This window comes from Neovison vison, chromosome 4 (assembly GCF_020171115.1).
Source record: "Neovison vison isolate M4711 chromosome 4, ASM_NN_V1, whole genome shotgun sequence".
Classification (NCBI taxonomy): Eukaryota; Metazoa; Chordata; class Mammalia; order Carnivora; family Mustelidae; genus Neogale; species Neogale vison.
In genome coordinates, this window is record NC_058094.1 from 188,378,877 (window position 1) to 188,397,313 (window position 18,437).

At 42.8% G+C, this 18,437-nt stretch overlaps 1 protein-coding gene across 2 annotated transcripts in view; it reads left to right on the top strand.

The window, feature by feature from the left end:
• BMPER (BMP binding endothelial regulator) overlaps positions 1–18,437 on the top strand; it is a 244,712-nt gene that overhangs the window by 129,066 nt on the left and 97,209 nt on the right. For both annotated transcript variants that reach the window (XM_044246349.1, XM_044246350.1), the window contains exons 7-10: positions 4,379–4,478; positions 9,239–9,348; positions 12,661–12,801; positions 14,915–15,019. In XM_044246349.1, coding sequence (XP_044102284.1) covers positions 4,379–4,478; positions 9,239–9,348; positions 12,661–12,801; positions 14,915–15,019 — 456 coding nt within the window. The remainder of the gene's footprint in view (positions 1–4,378; positions 4,479–9,238; positions 9,349–12,660; positions 12,802–14,914; positions 15,020–18,437) is intronic.

Below are 18,437 nucleotides of genomic sequence, written 5' to 3' on the forward strand. Positions count from 1 at the left end.
TCATTAGAGAAATTTTTACTGAGATGTTCCCTCGAGTCTGTCACTCTCCTGAAGTATATTAGGCTGAGAGGACTGGTCCTCGCTATCGCTAAAATCTGGTTTGGAGGCAAATCCAGTATTATCCTGCAGGGTTAAACTTCCATGTATGTATCAAAAATGCAGGCATACATAAGAGAAAGAAAAAGATACAGGAAGGTGGAGTGGGTCACTGGGAAAGGAAGGGGTCTAGAAGCCTTCACAGGTGAGACGAGGCTCAAAATAGACCTGGAACAAAGCAGGATGTTTATAGCAGTCAATGACGGGGAGAGAGGGAAAGAGGTACATATAAAGATGGCAGGCCACAGATGTGCCTAGGGATAATAAAGAAGATACACTGAACCCCCCCTCTCCAGGTTGGTAATGTGAGGAAAGGAGATGGGAGAGAAGATTATGGTTTATCTTGACAAAGTAGACTAACTGTGGTAATAAAGATCTAATGCATCTGAGTATTTTTTTTTTCTTTTTAAAACTTTTTAATTGAAGTATAGCTGCCGGACGATATTATTATTATTTTTTCCAATTTATTTATTTTCAGAAAAACAGTATTCATTATTTTTTCACCACACCCAGTGCTCCATGCAAGCCGTGCCCTCTATAATACCCACCACCTGGTACCCCAACCTCCCACCCCTCCACCACTTCACTCCCCTCAGATTGTTTTTCAGAGTCCATAGTCTCTCATGGTTCACCACCCCTTCCAATTTATCCAAAAGCACATACCCTCCCCAATGTCCATATCCCTACCCCCCTTCTCCCAACCCCCCTCCCCCCAGCAACCCACAGTTTGTTTCGTGAGATTAAGAGTCACTTATGGTTTGTCTCCCTCCCTATCCCATCTTGTTTCATGGATTCTTCTCCTACCCACTTAAGCCCCCATGTTGCATCACTACTTCCTCATATCAGGGAGATCATATGATAGTTGTCTTTCTCTGCTTGACTTATTTCACTAAGCATGATACGCTCTAGTTCCAACCATGTTGTCGCAAATGGCAAGATTTTGTTTCTTTTGATGGCTGCATAGTATTCCATTGTGTATATATACCACATCTTCTTTATCCATTCATCTGTTGATGGACATCTAGGTTCTTTCCATATTGTGGACATTGCTGCTATAAACATTCGGGTGCACGTGCCCCTTTGGATCACTACGTTTGTATCTTTAGGGTAAATACCCAGTAGTGCAATTGCTGGGTCATAGGGCAGTTCTATTTTCAACATTTTGAGGAACCTCCATGCTGTTTTCCAGAGTGGCTGCACCAGCTTGCATTCCCACCAACAGTGTAGGAGGGTTCCCCTTTCTCCGCATCCTCGCCAGCATCTGTCATTTCCTGACTTGTAACGCAATGAAATTTATTTCTTGCTCATATAATAGTTCATTGCAAGTGTTTAGTGGATAGACTTCCACATGGTGACACAGAAGTGGAAGCAGGCCCTTCCCATCTTGTATGATAGCCCCTCTATTCCTCTAGTAGAGACAGAAAGGGAGAACACGGAGCACTCAGATGAGAGATTTTTATGGGTCAAGACTAGCAGCATGTTTTTTATTTCCATCTACTGCCTCTTGGTCAAAATCTATTCATAAGGCCTAACCACGAGGGAGTCTGAGAAATGTAGTGTTGCTCTATGTCAGAAGAAGAAACCAATTATACTGAGCACATAATTGCTTCTGTAGTGGACATTGAGCCTGAATTTTGTCCCAAAGGCAGTGGTAAATCATCCTTCTCTTCAGCATGAGGACGCGCTCCAGAAGGCAAGTGAATTTTGTATGTTACATTTACCGCTGCCTCCTTAGCATATGTAGGACGTAAATGCATATTTGATGCAGTATTGAAATGACAGATGGATGTTAGAAAGAGAAAGGAATCCTGGACATACTAAACTTCCCAGGATGGGTTAGTGCAGGATTGCTGAGGCAGGGAAGCCTGTTAGCGAGATTGGGATAATCTGTAAGAGCCCGCATTAGTGTCATTGCGGTAGGAATTAGTACATCTTTAGGAACAGAAACGTACGCTTCTGCAATTTTAACTTCCCTGGTTTACGGTACAGCCACATCTCATAGTTTAACCGATTCCCTGCTGAGTTGAAATCCTAGAAGCAGGTTGTGGGCCGAAAAGGGCTGGCACCTTCTTTGGAGGTATTAATTGGAATGCAGCCTCGGGACTGGGGCTATGCCACAACACTGCAACCCAAACAAAATAAAACTTGACTAAACCAGCAAACCCAGATTAGAGTTCAAGTTACTTTAATGGGCTCTTGGGAAAGACAAACTGCAATTGTTTTACATATGCAAAATCTGCTCTTTGACCTTAGTGTAAGGAAAGTGACCAGTACCCACATAATCTCTTGGCAGCTTTCTGAAGCATTGGACAGGTTAACTCCTATGCAATTATGCAATCTTTTAAAAAAATTTAATTTTAAAATATGCTTGAAAAATAGATGCTGCTCCAACAAGAACAGAGACTATTGATGAAAAGACTATGTTCTCTGTGCACTTACAAGAAGCCAGCTCACGGGCAGCCTCGGGTGGCCTGAGGCTTCCGGATTTTAGGAAGTGGCTCGCAGATGAATTTTTTTGAAATTAAAAGTTAAAAGAAGTATTCTGTCCTCCCTCTAGACTGAGCTTTTGTGGTGTATGTAGACCTCAGAGCCTGGCCTAGACTCAGGTTATGTGCCTCTGAAGTCCGGTGAAAGGCCTGACTTTAGGCTTATGCAGAGTGGAGTGAGGAACGGCATAGAGAACAACCAGGGATTCTTAGGAGATTTTTAGTGATTCTTGCTGATCTGGAAATAATGTAAAAACAACAGAAGCGCTTTTTGTGGTATTTTTTTGCATGTTCTCTATTGGTTTGGGGACGAATCCAACGTGAAAGTGGCTTAAAAATAATACATATTTAAAAAGACATAACGTGCCCTACCCTTTTCATCCACTCATACCAAAAAATGAACAGTAATAACAAAACTGGCAAGAAGAGGAAGGGAGAGCAGGAACAATGGATGGCGGCCGTGCGTGGGGATGGGCGTGAATATGACCCAGACAGCTAACGTCTGGTGTTATTGCAGAAAGTGTTGGAGAAGGTGTGAGGAAAGGCTGCGGGGAATCTTTCCCTTCTCTGAGGCGTGAGTTCCTCATTTCCTGAGGCCTCTTGAGATATAAATTACTGGTTTCAGACAGCAGGTACCTGAGGGTCTACTAGTTTGCTTTCTAGTTCAAATCCCAGAGAAGCCAATCCATTGGAATTCCATTTGCCTGGTGATCTATTTACCAAATCTACTGATTTTTCTTAAAATTAATTATTCATAAATTTGGTAACAATTCATTTTGCACCAGATAGTTTTCACATGAGCCTTACAAAGGTGTTGGATGTAAATTGAGTGGAAAGTGCTTTTTTTTTTTTTTTTCCCCTTCCCCAGCTTTCTGAAGATTCAATTACAAGTTGCTGAGGCTGGAAAAACAGACGCCTCTGGTGAGGCATCAAGGAGGGGGAGGGGGCATGCTGCATCTTTGAGTTGTACAGAGGGGAGAGATGCTGACTGCCAGAGGAGGTGGGGGCATGCTGAGGTGAAGAAGGAAGGAAAGGGTGTCAGAGAGGAAGAAAGGGCAGAGAACAAGGGGCAGGGAAAAATTCAAAGGCTCTTTAACTTCTCCCGTAGGCTGTTGAGCCTTTGCCATTCATTCCAATACCCGTCATCATTTGCCTTCTGCTTATGATAGAAACAGGTTTGGTTAGCTGAGTGAGTTTGGTGAAATGGTTCTCCTGAATATTGGCTTTCAGCATATCCGTTTTCAGCAGCCTGGCTGCTTCCTTAAATCTGAGGCTCGTTGAGTCATGCTAGCAACACCTTTAAGCAGTGGCAGGAAGGGAAGTATTCTTAGAGGAAGATATCTGCAGAACTTACAGAAAGATGGGGTGTGAAAGAGGAGGAAAAGTCTCTGTAGAATCCAGAGGGCTCCTTTGCTTGCTTGGGGTTGGAAAGGGAGGCCAACTTGTCCTGGTTTGACCAAGACTCCCCCATTTTAGTACTGAGAGCCTCCAGCCTCAGGCAAACTGAGATGGTTGGCTAGTCCTAAGAGGGAAAAAGATAAAGGTAATATTGGGTGGGGAGAGGTGATGGTATAATAGACTTTTCAGGGGCAGTCTTTTAGAGGGTGTAGTTCGTGTGGCTTACAGGGAGAGTAAGTGGAGAGTTCGGAGAAATTATACAGATGTGAGCAGTCACCACAGGGACCTAATACCAGGAAAGGCCCTAGGTTTGTTCCAGACATCTCGATTATATGATATATATGCACTTACTTTTCTAAATGTGCTTTTTTTTTTCTCTCTCTCTCTCTTTTCTTCAGGGAGGCAGGACACAGTGCGTGAGAGAAGTATGTCCCATTCTCTCCTGTCCTCAGCACCTTAGCCACACTCCCCCAGGACAGTGCTGCCCCAAATGTTTGGGTGAGTGACAGTTTTCAGGTCAAAGAACAATGTAATTCATTCTTGGGAGTTTCTGCTGAGAGTCTTCATTCACATTGTTATGTTGGGGGGTCTTAGGTTGTCCTAGTTCATGACTTATTAGGAAGACTTGCTTCCTCTGATTATAGGAGTTTATCTCTTTTCTGAGGTCTCTACAGGGCTCTTTCTTTCTTTATTTCATTTTATTTTTAAGATTTTATTTATTTATTTGACACAGAGAGAACACAAGTAGGAGGAGCAATAGGCAGAGGGAAAGGGAGAAGCAGCGAGCCCAATGCGGGGCTTGATCCCAGGACCCTGAGATCATGACCAGAGCTGAAGACAGATGCTTAACTGACTGAGCCACCCAAGCACCCCATCTACAAGGTTTTTTTCTCTCTTGTCTTCCCCTGTAGCCATAAACCTGGTTTACCAAACAACCTGGGGTAATAATTCTTGACGGAGAGAGCAGTATTGAAGAAACTGTCTTTCACTGGACATGTGAGGATCAGTAGAAATAATTAGTATTTTACAGGCATATGAAGTTAACACATGGAGGAATATAGACCAGTGTTACTTTTAGAGGCAAAAACATGCAAGAGGATAACACAAAAGTAAGATGTTTGGGAAGAACAATGAAAAATCGCCAACAAACAAGGAAGATTAGCTATTTCTTTTTGAGCATTTACTATGTCCTAGGCACCATGCAAAACACTTTATATGCTTTTTCTAATTAAATTTTCTCAGGAAACTGTGCTGTATAGGTGCTAAATATATCATTCTGATGTGTAATATTGGTGCTATGATTAGTATAATTGCAGGAGATTCTACCTCTAGTAGAATCTAGATACTACCTCTACTAGAATCTAGAAGGTGGCACAGCTAGGGAGTTATGGAGTTGGTACCTGAGCATGAGTCCCTGTGATTCCTAAGCCTTTGCTTTAACCTGCTGCTGCTCAGCCTCCCTAGTGATGTGGAGAGTGGCACACACATCGCTAAGTGAAAAGAGACAGCCTGTGATGGAGAGTCCTTTGGCGCTTGTTTATAATCTGTACATCAGCTTCTTACATGTGATCTTCAAGCTTTTGAGTTAGTCAAGGTCAGACTAATATTCAAATATATGTGGCTTGACCCAGCATATGAACCCAATAGAACATCTCCCACTGGAATCCCCCAGCAACCCCACTTACATCTCCAGGGATCCTTAAGGAGGCTAACACATTTCCTGGGTACCACTGGCTTGTGTCTCTGTTCCTGCTGTTTGTCTTTTTATTTTCTTCCTTCTCCTTCTCCTCCTCCGATAATAACCTCTCCTCCTTTACCTCTGCTTCTTCTTCTTCTTCCCCTTTCCCTTCCTCCCACCTCCTCCTCCTTCTTATTCTTCTCCTCCTCCTCCTCCTCCTCCTTTAACATCATTTTGTGCTTCCAGGGACACTCACTCTCCAGTCTTTTCACCTTCTGTGGTGCTATTGAATCAAGGCTCTTGTAGGAGGTTTTATTGAAGGCTTGCGGTCAACGAGGAGGGTGATTACTCTAAAGAGAAGGACAGCAAACAACGTGAAATGGAACCTTAAACTCCCTTTATGCATAAAAGTTCTTAACTATTTTGCCTTTAGGAGAGTGCCACTGTTTGTCTTTTATTTGGGCTTTAGTCTCCTATTCAGTTGTTGTCCACACCTTTTATTGATTTCTCCCTTCTTTCTGTCATAGTTTGATTTTCTCAATTCCAGAACATCCTGTTGATGGATGTTTTTCATTCCCAGCTTATCACAGCCATAGCCTGAGTCTGTTTTTCTGCAACCAAGTTGTCAAATAGAGATGTCTTGTTAAATGAAGGAAGTTTTCTCTTCTTTGAGGGATTCTTCTGCCAAATCTTCATCTAATAATGTGTACCTTCCTGCCACATGTATACATGCACGCACGCACAAACACATACACACATGCGCACACACATGCAGGCATGCACATAATCCTTTTTAAGTAACTATGAAATGATTACAAGAACAAAGGAGAATTGTTTAGACATGCCTGATTAAAGACATTTCCACTGAGATATGTGCTTCTTGGGTTGCCAGTGTGTGCTTGTACCCCTGGCATGGAGTTAGCTAGTTCACTGTGGTTGAAATCATCATGCCTTTAGTCATGATGGACACAGCATTCCATCTAAGCAGGAAAGTCTTTGCAGGGGAGTTGGCATTTGGGGGTCTGACAATGAAGATAAGTAGGTTTGATTAATGCTTTGAAGCCCGTACTGTGGATGTGCTGAGTCAGCTCAGAAACTTCTCATATGAGCAATGGCTGTTGTATTGAATGCAGATTTTTTTTTTGTCTACTTGTGGTCACAAGACAGACTACAAAAGGAACGGCAAGTCTTAGGAAACTTGAAAAATCAAATTCTCCCAAATGAGACCTTTATTGACTGACCTAAATCCCAGTGGAATAATGCAGAAATGGCTTAAATTAGGCTGTATATGGAGTCTCTGAACCACTATTTTGAATGTTTGCTCTTATTTTGGGCCATGATGACTTTGAGATTATGGTAAGATTTTGTGTTCCTTGGGGGTAAAAAGAAACATACCCAAACAACAAAAGACAGAAAAGAAGACAAGGAAACATTAGGATACTTTCTAGGTCCTGAAATCTTAGACTAATTAGATTTTGGCTGGTTGGACACCAATTTGCTGTTGAATATTCCTTTGACCAGGATTCATTTATAACACATACTCTTGCCTTTTGCACTGCAACCTTCTCTTCCTCTCTTTCTCATTTTCAAGGAAGAGACCCATCAGAGGTTTGTGTACACTGAGCACTCAATGCACCTCAGAGTGACACAGCCTAGGATCATAATGGAATTACACTATTGCTAATAATGATAATACCCATCACCTGCCACTTATGGGGGTGCTTAATGAATGCTAGGCTCTGCGATTACAGCTTCATATCAGTATTTTTAGGTAAAAATTATATTTTTATTGGGTGATAATCTAGGTAATTGTTCACATTTGTTCAGGGGGATAAACTTGTTGAAGGTTCTTTATGTTCAGTGATCTACTGATGCATCAGTCCACCAATCCATCCATCCATTTGCTCACCATTTATTCTTTCAGCCATGCCACAGTATGGAGTACTATAAATGTAGTAAAAGCAACAAGCTGTGGGAACATGGGAAGGGGCTGCTCATTCTGAGGTAAAAGGACCTCTGAGGAGGTCATTTGGAGATCAGCCATGAAGAAGATGTCTTTTGATTGGTGGAGAAAGAAGCAGGACTATATTTATATATTTAGATCCTGCCTCTTTTAAAGTACATGAAGCACATGTAGATAAAAGATAGGAAAAAGGATGGGATGCCTGGGTGGCTCAGGGGGTTAAGCCTCTGCCTTTGGCTCCAGTTATGATCTCAGGGTCCTGGGATCGGGCCCCACGTTGGGCTCTCTGCTCAGCAGGGACCTTGATTTCTCTCTCTGCCTGCTTGTGATCTCTGTCTGTCAAATAAATAAATAAAATCTTTAAAAGGGGCGCTTGGGTGGCTCAGTGGATTAAGCCGCTGCCTTCGGCTTAGGTCATGATCTCAGGGTCCTGGGATCGAGTCCCGCATCGGGCTCTCTGCCCAACAGGGAGCCTGCTTCCCTCCCCCCATCTCTCTCTGCCTGCCTCTCCATCTACTTGTTATCTCTCTCTCTCTGTCAAATAAATAAATAAATAAAATCTTAAAAAAAAAAAAGAAAAGATAGGAAAAAGGCAAACCAGTTTATCACATTTATAAAAATTGCAGAATTGAAACAGTACTAGTTTTAACTCTTGAAGGATAGAAAAATATCTCTGATAGATTAATATAGAGGACAGTGTTTACAACAGGGAAAAATGCATCACCTTCCTTTTTTTAGTAAATACAAAAAAGAAAAAAGATATGGCTAGGGATGTTGCTTATACTAGAATATCCTAAAACCAAGGTGTTATGTAACAGAAGTGATTTTAATGGGGGGGGGTGTGGGTGGCCAGCACACAGATTCCTGATGCTTCAGGGCCTAGAGAAAGGCTGATTTCGTATTTTGCAGGTAATCCTCCAATTTAGTCTGTAAGTTATCACAAGCTTCAAGAAACTCTGGCCCTGGGTGTATGCATAAGAATTCTCATCTTAGTTGGGTTATCAATACTTGCTAAGTGTAAGAATATAGTCCTTTAGCTAAATTTTATCTAACCATGAGAAAGGGTTTTTGGTATATATTCTAGTATCAGAATTGTAGGTAGAGAGGGTCCTGTATTATTTTGAGGAGGCGTTATTGGTGTCATTTTACAAGTAACCAAGGATCATTCATTAGTGAGTTAACCCAAACATCTGAGTGACATGAATTTAGAATAATGCATTTTGGTGGTGATGGTGGTTGTTTTGTTTTTAATAGCTAAAGGGCAAGAGAGGGAAAGAGAGGAGTCTTGCTCAATGTCAGCTATGAGTCAGTGGCTAGGACCGTGAGCTCCATGAGGGCAGGTCGGCTTAGACCTGATCATCTTGGTCCGCTATGCTGGTAATAAAGATTTATTGAACTTAACAAGATTCAGTGTAAATCCAACTCTCTATAACAAAAGCTCTCTATATTAATGACTCCAGGGGATTCCCTGGGAACATCTGACCCAGGACTGTTTTTGTACACCAGATTTACCTCGTCTTGTGAGAATGTTTAACAGCCCTGTGATACAAGTTTTGATGCCGAAGTGGGACTTCCTGGCTTCTGTCTTGCTTACACCATGCTGTTGCTTCCTTCCAGGTCAGAGGAAAGTGTTTGACCTCCCATTTGGAAGCTGCCTCTTTCGCAGTGATGTTTATGATAACGGATCTTCATTTCTCTATGATAACTGCACTGCATGCACCTGCCAGGTAAGGTGGTTCTGAGGGGCTGTGGTCCAGCCATGGTTACAATTGGGGTTTTAGTGTGAACATTATAGCCAAACATGATGATATGTTACTGGAAGGAGGCATTATCAATGCCATTTTACTAGTTGAACTCATACTCAAGGTCGCAAGGAAGTTCGAACATAGGATCAAAAATTACAATTCACTGTTATCTTCCCAGGACCTACAAGTTAGCTTCTGTAGGTGAGAACTAACTCTGAGGGGGCAATCCTGAGGTACTTTCTAAAATCAGACACATAAATGTGGCAGTATTCTCTGACTCTAACTATCCAAGATAATTCTCTGACACATCTCACAGTAAAAATGACTTTAATCACATTGAGGAGGAAAGAAAGGCATGGATTTACAGTTCTTCACAAAGATAAACCTGATACTTTGGGAAGAGAGTATTTATGCATTGTTCATCGTACCATATCTTATTTGAGGCATTGCTTATTTTTCCTCCAAAGGCAACAGAGGTCTAATAACTGTAGAGAAGGAATGCCGCAGCTCCAGAATTTTAAAGGGATGCACATTACACATTCATCGACTGTGCTTAGGCGGTGATTTATTTTTAAAAACCAAGAAGAGAATTATTCTGATGGGAGATACTAGGATCATTCATTAGTGACTTAACCCAACCATCTGAGTGACATGAATTTAGAATAATGCATTTTGGTGGTGATGGTGGTTGTTTTGTTTTTAATAGCTAAAGGGCTAGAGAAGGAAAGAGAGGAGTTTTGCTCAATGTCAGCAATGAGTCAGTGGCTAGGATTAGAGTTCAGAAGTTCCTGATTACTTGAGGGATGCTTTGGTAAGTAGCATGCACTACTTCCGGGGGAGGGGAGGTGGCTCAACAGGGGCTGAACTGTCTGTTCCCTGGCACTGAACACTGAGTATTTCCTAAGCCTGAGAATACTTTCCTCAGGCTCCTTCCTCTCGTCTGTGGTTTGCACTATCCTATGCTAAGCATTAGCCATTCCTTCTGTTTGCTTTGGCCTCCATCCTGCAAGCTTTTCTTCCTCTCCAAGAGTTTCACAGGTCAGAGCTTCCTCTTGAGGGTACTGAACTTTGATGAAACACATCACATCCCCAGTTCTCTTAATTGTAGGAAAGTGGACTGACAACCCGTAATGCTTTCAGTGCTTTAGGTCTCATAGATTCTTTAAGAGAAGATTAGGCAATATGCCCCAGTGCTCAAAAAAGTATAATGAGTATTGTTTCCTCAAGAGGTTGTCTTTTGTCAGAGTATGCATTCACAGTCATCTCTGGGAAATTGGATGCTTAAAGAATCAGGCTACAGTCATTTTGGAGAATCAGTGTTATTTTCTGTGTGCTTAGAGCTTCCCTCCCCAGCATCTCCATCCAGTGCCACGGCAGGTGCAGGAAACTGGTTAATAGTTCTCTGAGCACGGTATGGTATCAGGTTTTTGCGCCTTCAGATTTGACGTACCTGGAGTGTATCCTCATCTTCTTTCCATTTGATTAGCAAACTCCTCTTCATACACAACGGCCTATCTCACACGTTACCTCCTCTTGGGAGGCTTTCCTGACTCACTTATGTAGGTAATTACTCTTCTTTTCTGTTACCTCTATACCTTTACTAATTTACTGTTTGCTATCTTATATTGTAATTTATTTGTTCCCATGGTTCTGTCTCTCCTTTTGCTCTGTGAACTCCTTGTAGACAGAAGCACATCCCTCCATCTCCATATTCTCCTTGCATAAACTACTCCCAGGCTTATGATCTAATGGGTATCGTGTGTGTGTGTGTGTGTGTGTGTGTGTGTTTGTGTGTAATGAAAGTTGGGAAATCTGCTACCATAAAGTATGTATTACTTAAGAGCTAGGGAGTGCCCTGTTTTCAAGCTAGAAATCAAGACATGCAGCTTGGCAGTGAATTTCTTTTGCAATTTATGAATTAACCTATAATAATTTCTATGTGCCAGGAACTGTGCTGAGTGTTTTACATATTTCATTTAAATTGCACAGTACATCTGAGGGGTAGATATTCTCACCTCCATTTTGACGATGAGGACTCTGGGCTCAAGGAGACGGATTTGCATAAGATAACACACTTAATAAATGAACTGTTCCTGTCCAGTGCTGAATCCTATCCATTGTCTGATGTGGTAGAACCTTAGAAATAAAACACAACTAATGCCATTTCTGAAGGGTTATCTTATTGTCGTATTAATCTTAGATGGATAGTCAGTAAGGGTCTAGTAGATGAATACCGGGAGTACCTCTTAAAGTCATAAGATTAACAGAGAAGATTAACAGATTAACAGTTGATTTACACAACCTGTTTAAGTAAGTTCTCTCTCAGTGCTAACTAGTAGGAGAAGGCTTGGTCTTTCTTCATTTCCCTGTCATGGGTCTCCCACTAACTCCACAATGTCAGGGAATTGCCCATCTACTTGGGACATTGCTTTCCTCCAACCCTGCCTGCCACCAAGTCTCAGAAATGTTTTGCTCTTACATTCTTTCCAGCTGGCAACCTACTCCAGTGAAACTGCAGCTTGTTAGCTGGGGAACTAAAGAAGTTTACTTTTCTTAAACAGCTCTGAACTTTACTTCAATGTGTTGCTGAATAAATCAGTAGGCACAATTTACTTGACTACTGTGTTCATACCATGCCACTTCTTTAGAAAGCAAGCCATACCCCTTAAAGTTACAGATATAAACTCATCGCTCTCAGGTGTAAGTGGCCTGTGAAGGTTACATACTTTATTGAAGAGCCCTAGCGCCCAGGCCCGTTTTGGAATTGCTTGTTCAATTCTTCTGTGAACATAGCCCACACTAAAGAATTTCATCTTGAGGAGGAACGTTAGCTCCTAATGTTTACTTTTTTGATTAGATATCATGCCTTTATGCTAAACCCCTTGAAGGTGGCATAAAGTCCCAGAGGAGACCCAGGAGAGCAATGCTCAAGGACTTGCAAGAGGAAAAAGCCAGCAAGAAGGAAACTGACCAGCCCCTAGTGAGCCAGACTTACTTGCCACACGCTGGCTGGAGTGGAACCAGAAGTTTCTTGAACAATAAGTTATATAGACTCATGGAACGTACCGAGGGTGCATCACACTTCTCATAGCTTCTTCATTTTCTCGTCCAAGTATCTCATCAACAAACAACATTTTGAAAGGAAAGAAAGATTTATTGCAACAAGTTACAGTGTGATATCTTCAGAATATGTTTAAAAGCAGTTAGTTGTGGGGTGGTAAAAGGAAGGTCAGGTGGGATGTTTGATAGAGATGGAAAGCATTTTTAATTTCTGGTTTGCCCCCGGGCCCCCAGGACTCCACTGTGGTATGTAAGAAGAAGTGCTCCCACCCTGGGGGCTGCCTCAGAGGGGAGGAGACGTGTTGTGAAGAGTGCCTCCTGCGAGTGCCTCCAGAGGACGTCAAGGTGTGCAAGTTTGGCAACAAGATTTTCCGGGTATGTCACAAGCCAAGCGCCTGGGAAACACTATACTATATGGAAATGTAAAAACCTCCAGATAAAAAGCAGGCCGGAGTTATCTACATTTTATAGACACGCATGTCGTGTGTGTGTATGCAGATGTAATTATTTATATTGCAATATTATATATACCTATATTTAAAATCAAGTACACCTGGGGCAGAGAGGCAACTATTTGGAAAAATGGTTTTCTTTGGCTTTATTTTTTGCTTTACAAAGTATTTTAAGCGTGTGAAACATGATGGCCCAGTGTGGTGGGCCAGTTATTGGGACTGAGCTGAAGATGCCCTGCCCTGGTGGTGCTGTTATGGGTGCCCTAGTGACCAGGGCATCTCATTCAGTCAGAGACGCTCCATGTCCCTCTCCACGATCCCGGTGGTTCTATAGCTTACTACTTTAGAACTTTTTCACAAAGCTGCTTTTCCAAAGAGAGATTTTTCTTACTTGGAAGATGTCCAGGTGAGATGTTGATGTCAGCCCAACCATTGAGTGAAGATGAGAGCACCTTGGCCCAGCTGAGCTAGCAGGACTGGCCACCAACCCTCTGCTACTCATCAGCGGCTCCCCGTACTTCTCTGTTAGTGGAGCTGCTCAGTGACCACATGAACATCAGGGTGAAGATTGTTGCCTTTTCCCAAAGGGCTTTCCATCCGGTCTGTTGGGTGGAGGGTGTCTTTCTGTACCTGAAGGTGCCACCTCAGGACATTCATGAGACCAAGACCCATGGAGTCAAGTCAGACATGGGAGCACCTCATGTTGCACTTAGCCAGATTTCGTTTTACATTGACAGAGTTGGAGGGAGAGTCTTGATCCCTATGGAATCAGTAAGAAGACATGTTGTGGCGTGCCCAAAAGAAGAGGGTCATCTGTGTGCTGTAGTTACACAGGCTTCTCGGTGCCAGTCATGTGTCCTTTAAACATAAAGGCATCCTCTGTTTCCTGAGCACCCAGATGCAGTAGACTCCCTGTCGTGCTGGTGTTGTGGGCAAAGTGTTTTCAAGGCTCCTTGTACGAAGGGTCCTATATGTAATGAAGCCTAAAATAGTTTGCAGAGAGTCATCTCTGAAACACCAAGTCCTAGAAATGTGCACTCAGAGAATTTGGACTAGTCAGATGCCCTTTATGACAGTCAGTTAGGCCTTTCTCTCCTGAGAAATAAAAGGCCCTCATAATCCTGAAGATAGCTTCAAAAAATGAGGAGGAAGGGGAGAAGGGGCAATCGTCATCAAAATCAGAGCTAGTTTCTCTGTTTTTAAGGAAATTTGCTGCTTAGATTTACCAACACAGGAAGGGTTTTATTTTCAGACTCATCTCTCCTGTGTGTAATCTACTTTTCCACAATGAGGCCACGCGTCCCTGTGTGTTCTCCAGAGGAATGGGGCTTCTTGGGGCTGGGTATTTGGCAATTGAATATTATAAATTCAGTGAGCCAGAATATTCCTCAGAAAGTCCTCTCTGGGCTAGAAAATGTGTTCCAAGGTGCTAACCAGCTTTTTGGGAGGAGGGTTTCAGACAGGCAGGGACACATTATGTTGAAGAATTCTGTCTGGGCTCCACATGTTTGGATGGCTTACTGCTCAGGTGTCTGCCTGGGCAATGAGAGTCCTTTGAATTAGCCTCTGTTCTTGGCATGTTCTTGTCCTATGTTGTCCAGAACTATACCCATCTGGGAATAAACTAACTACTTTTGTACATCTCGACTTCTGGTGTCTGGGAGAGCTTAAACATTTCAGTTCTATCAAATAGGAAAATCAGACCTTTGATCATGTATGAAAACTCATGTTTGTCTTCCAGGGTGAAACTAAGTAAACAAGACAGGAACAGCAAGATGCAACTATGACTTGGTTAGATACACAAGAATTCTTTTTATATCCTGGAGAGGGGGTGCGGCCGCATGCGCGCGCACACACACACACGCACACCCCCTCCAATCACATAGGTGGAGATAGACACTTCAGGGTAATTTAGCCTGATGATGGATCCCTCACTCAGGGTAAGAAATGCTCTCCTTGGCAGAAAAATCCAAGCCTGTTGGATTAACTCCCATCAGCCTCCAGCTGATAGCAGAATCCTGTGCTCTCTCCTGTAGGATGGAGAGATGTGGTCCTCTGTTAATTGCACCATCTGTGCTTGTGTGAAAGGCAAGACAGAGTGTCGAAAGAAGCAGTGTGTTCCCATCAGCAGTTGCCCGCAGGTATGTCTGGAATGCAGGTTGATTTTTTTTCTTAAGGTCTTGGGAAACATCTTACATGTGGCATGGTCCCATGCCATCTTCTGAACACAAAATTCAGATCTGTTGATACTTCCAGGTTCCTGAATAGCCACAACACCCTTTGCAAGGCTTACTCCTCCTACTTTTTCTGCACTTCCCACCTGGATTCTAGTCTCACGTGAAAATAGCTCCAAACCTTGCACTTGTCCCAAATCTCCTATTCCTCGTTGACTTTTCTCACTTTGTTTTAATGTCTCCAACTCCTGTTAGATCTGCTCTCTTTTTCCTTCTGCTGGGTTTTCCTTTGAACACCATAACCAGCCTTTCCATTTTTCTCTTCTCTTTTTCTCTTCTTAAATTAGGGATTTCTTCCCTCAGCAGTTCAAAGCAATATGTAGTTGTTCAGTCATAAACTCCTCTAGGGGTTTCTCCGGTGGCCTAGCAACACCCTCGACCCCTCTACTGCATTTTCCTCCCCTAACCCTGGCCTCCGTTGTAGCCCCAAATGGAAATAGCGCCCCTATGGAAATATCTCTTTTCAGAAACCTACAGTTCCAGTACTCTGAATAAAGCCACCATTATCTTCTAAAGCACGAGCTTCAGTGAATTCACCTCGGCAACTTGAAACCTCTCAAGGTTTTATGCATTTTGGGAAAATGTCAAACCTATTCAGTACCTTCCAGTGAATGAAAAAAATATATCCATATATTCAGGACATAGTTCTCCCTTCTCTGTTATAGACAGCTTTTAATTTTATTCACATCTGTTATTATTATAAACAAAAAGTTGCTGTTTTTACTTGAGCGCCAAATGAGACACAAAAAACAACAGCTGTTGCTATTGCACAACTGAATGAAGGGGGGGAGGAAAAAAAAAGGAAAAAAAAAAAACCCTAATTAGTCTTGCTTTAAAAAGCCTCAGACAGAAAACTGAAAACCTCCCATGAAAGAAAAAAAAAAAAAAAGACACAATAAGTAGACTTGAACATGGTCTGCTTATAAATATTCATTGGGCAGAATGGGATCATATCATTTATGCCAGTCCTTGGGGAACCCTCGCTGCTAATGAACTCCGGCGGCACATGTTGGTAAGAATGGGCTTCCTTATTCTACAAGACAAAAACAGGATGCTTTGCCAGCCTGGTGGCTCAAGTAACTAGCCTCAGCAGGCCGCGGCGGCCTTTCCAGTTTGAGTCTTGCCGCGTGTGCCAGCCTTGATGGGTTTCATTGTCCTGTTGCTGGGGGAGGTCAACGTGCTTGATGGCGGCATCTCCTTAGCCTCTCCTCTGTGACTACCTCATCCGTCTCTTCAAGTGCAGACCGCTCTCCCACCTCGCCCCCTCCTAGTCTTGTCAAAGCTTGTCCTGCCCCAGGGGCCACCTTTCTGTTTCTAGGCATCCTTCCAGTTATTCCTCTGGTTCACACTTTCCTTCCTCAGGGGCCAGCACAAGGACTTTGGAAGATAACTTAGTTCTACCATGGAAATGCTGTTAAATGCTTATTTCCCCTCCCTTGCATTGCCTGGGGAAATTTTAAAAAGTCCTTTTTTTTTTTTTTTTTAAGAAGCAGACTCTATTCCCAGCTCTATCCTTCCTGGCTGCTATTCATCTCTTTTTCCAGAAGTATGTGTGCCTTGTTGAAGAAGGATTTTATGGTGGGATTTCCTGTCCATCCTCCCTGGCAGACCCCTCCCTCCTTTACCCTCTCCTCCACCCTCACCCCCAGCCCTGAGGCAAGGAACACCTTTGATGAGAAGGGCTGTGAGGGGTTCCAGTGGGGACAGATTGTCATAACACTGCCATCTCATCATCACTGATGCGCACAGAGACTTTCCCTATAGTCGCAGGACTTCACCTGTTGACTGTTGAGACCACCCCTCGGAGGTGGTGCTATTACTAAACCCTTCTTACCAGTGAGGTCACAAAGTGTCCAGAGCTCCACAGCTAGTTATGTGGACCTTGGGAACCTAGACTTCTTAGCTTGTGCCTGATTTATTCCTTATGTGATTCTGTGAGATTACCAGTTCCACTCAGTTCCAGGAGAAAGGAGATGGCAGTTTCTGCCAAGGTGCAGATGTAGGGGATCATATAGTCACCCTTTGTTGGGGCCTTGGTTCCGGTAGCTCTGCCTCCTTCTGATAGAGCACTTTACTGCGCTCCCCTGGAGCTATCCCTCCATCGGCCCAGAGCCAAACTCAGTTGGTCTTTTCTTCAACTGCTTTCAGTCACAAGAAACCGAAGGGGGCCTCTTGTGCCAAATAGAAACAGAAAATAGAGCCCGCCTGGGTGGCTCAGGCAGATAAGTGTCTGCCTTCAGCTCAGGTCATTATTCCAGAGTCCTGAGATCTGGTCCTGCCTGGGCTCTCTGCTCGGGTGAGAGACTGCTTCTCCCTCTGCCTCTCTCCCTCTGTCTCTCATGAATAAATAAGTAAAATCTTGGGGAAAAAAAAAAGCCGTGGATAATTGAGCTGTAGGCAATGAAAATATGTCATAATGCCCCAAACCAGGGAGGGCTGAGTGGGGCCGAGTTTTAAACCTCATTCAAAGTTCTTATAGCCTTTAATGTACCAGTTTAGGCCTGGCTGATGCAAAAAAAATGAGATGTGGTTCTAGCTCTTCAATTGTCAACAAAAATTTTTAAAGTCTGTAGGATTTTTTTTTTTTTTTGGATCTAAATCTATTCTTCAATGCAATTGACCGCTGGTGGCAATTGACCACATTTCTTTTTCTCTGTGAGTCTCAGTGAAAAGACAATGCCATTCTCTGATATCAACCCTGAGAATGTGTTTCCTCCTTTTAATGCCATGCATTAAATAATTGGAAGAAATGGAATATAGGAGATTACACTGTATTTCCAGAAAGGTAATGGAAAATTATTCAGCATTTCAAAACCCTCAACTTCATTGGCTTTGACTGCTAAACAGTGCCTTAACATGGATAGCATACCACTTTTCTGAAAGAAGAAATCTGACCGCATTTGTTCTGTAGCACAGATATCGTCCATCTCCATAGGCCTGTGCTTGGGGTATGATTTATTGTTTGGGCCCCTCTGATGAGCAAAGACAGAATGAAGCCTTCCATGGATTGAGAGGATAATAGATGATTCCCATTTTTATGTGTGTACGCTCACTCTCCAAGGGGCTAGATTGGATATCAGTGAGAAGGTTGAATCCAGACTGTCTCCATCCTCCCTCCATGTAAGAAAAATCACACCAATGAGCCTCTTGGATATTATATTTCTCAGAGGACAAGAATAGGAAAACTTTCTCAATGACTTTGCCTGGCATTAGAACCTGATACTTCAAAGTTCATTTTTGCCATCATCATCACTGGGCATTAAGTTCAAATACATCTTGGGCTGATTTCATTGGTTTAACTGGTATTAGATTTAAAAACAGTTTT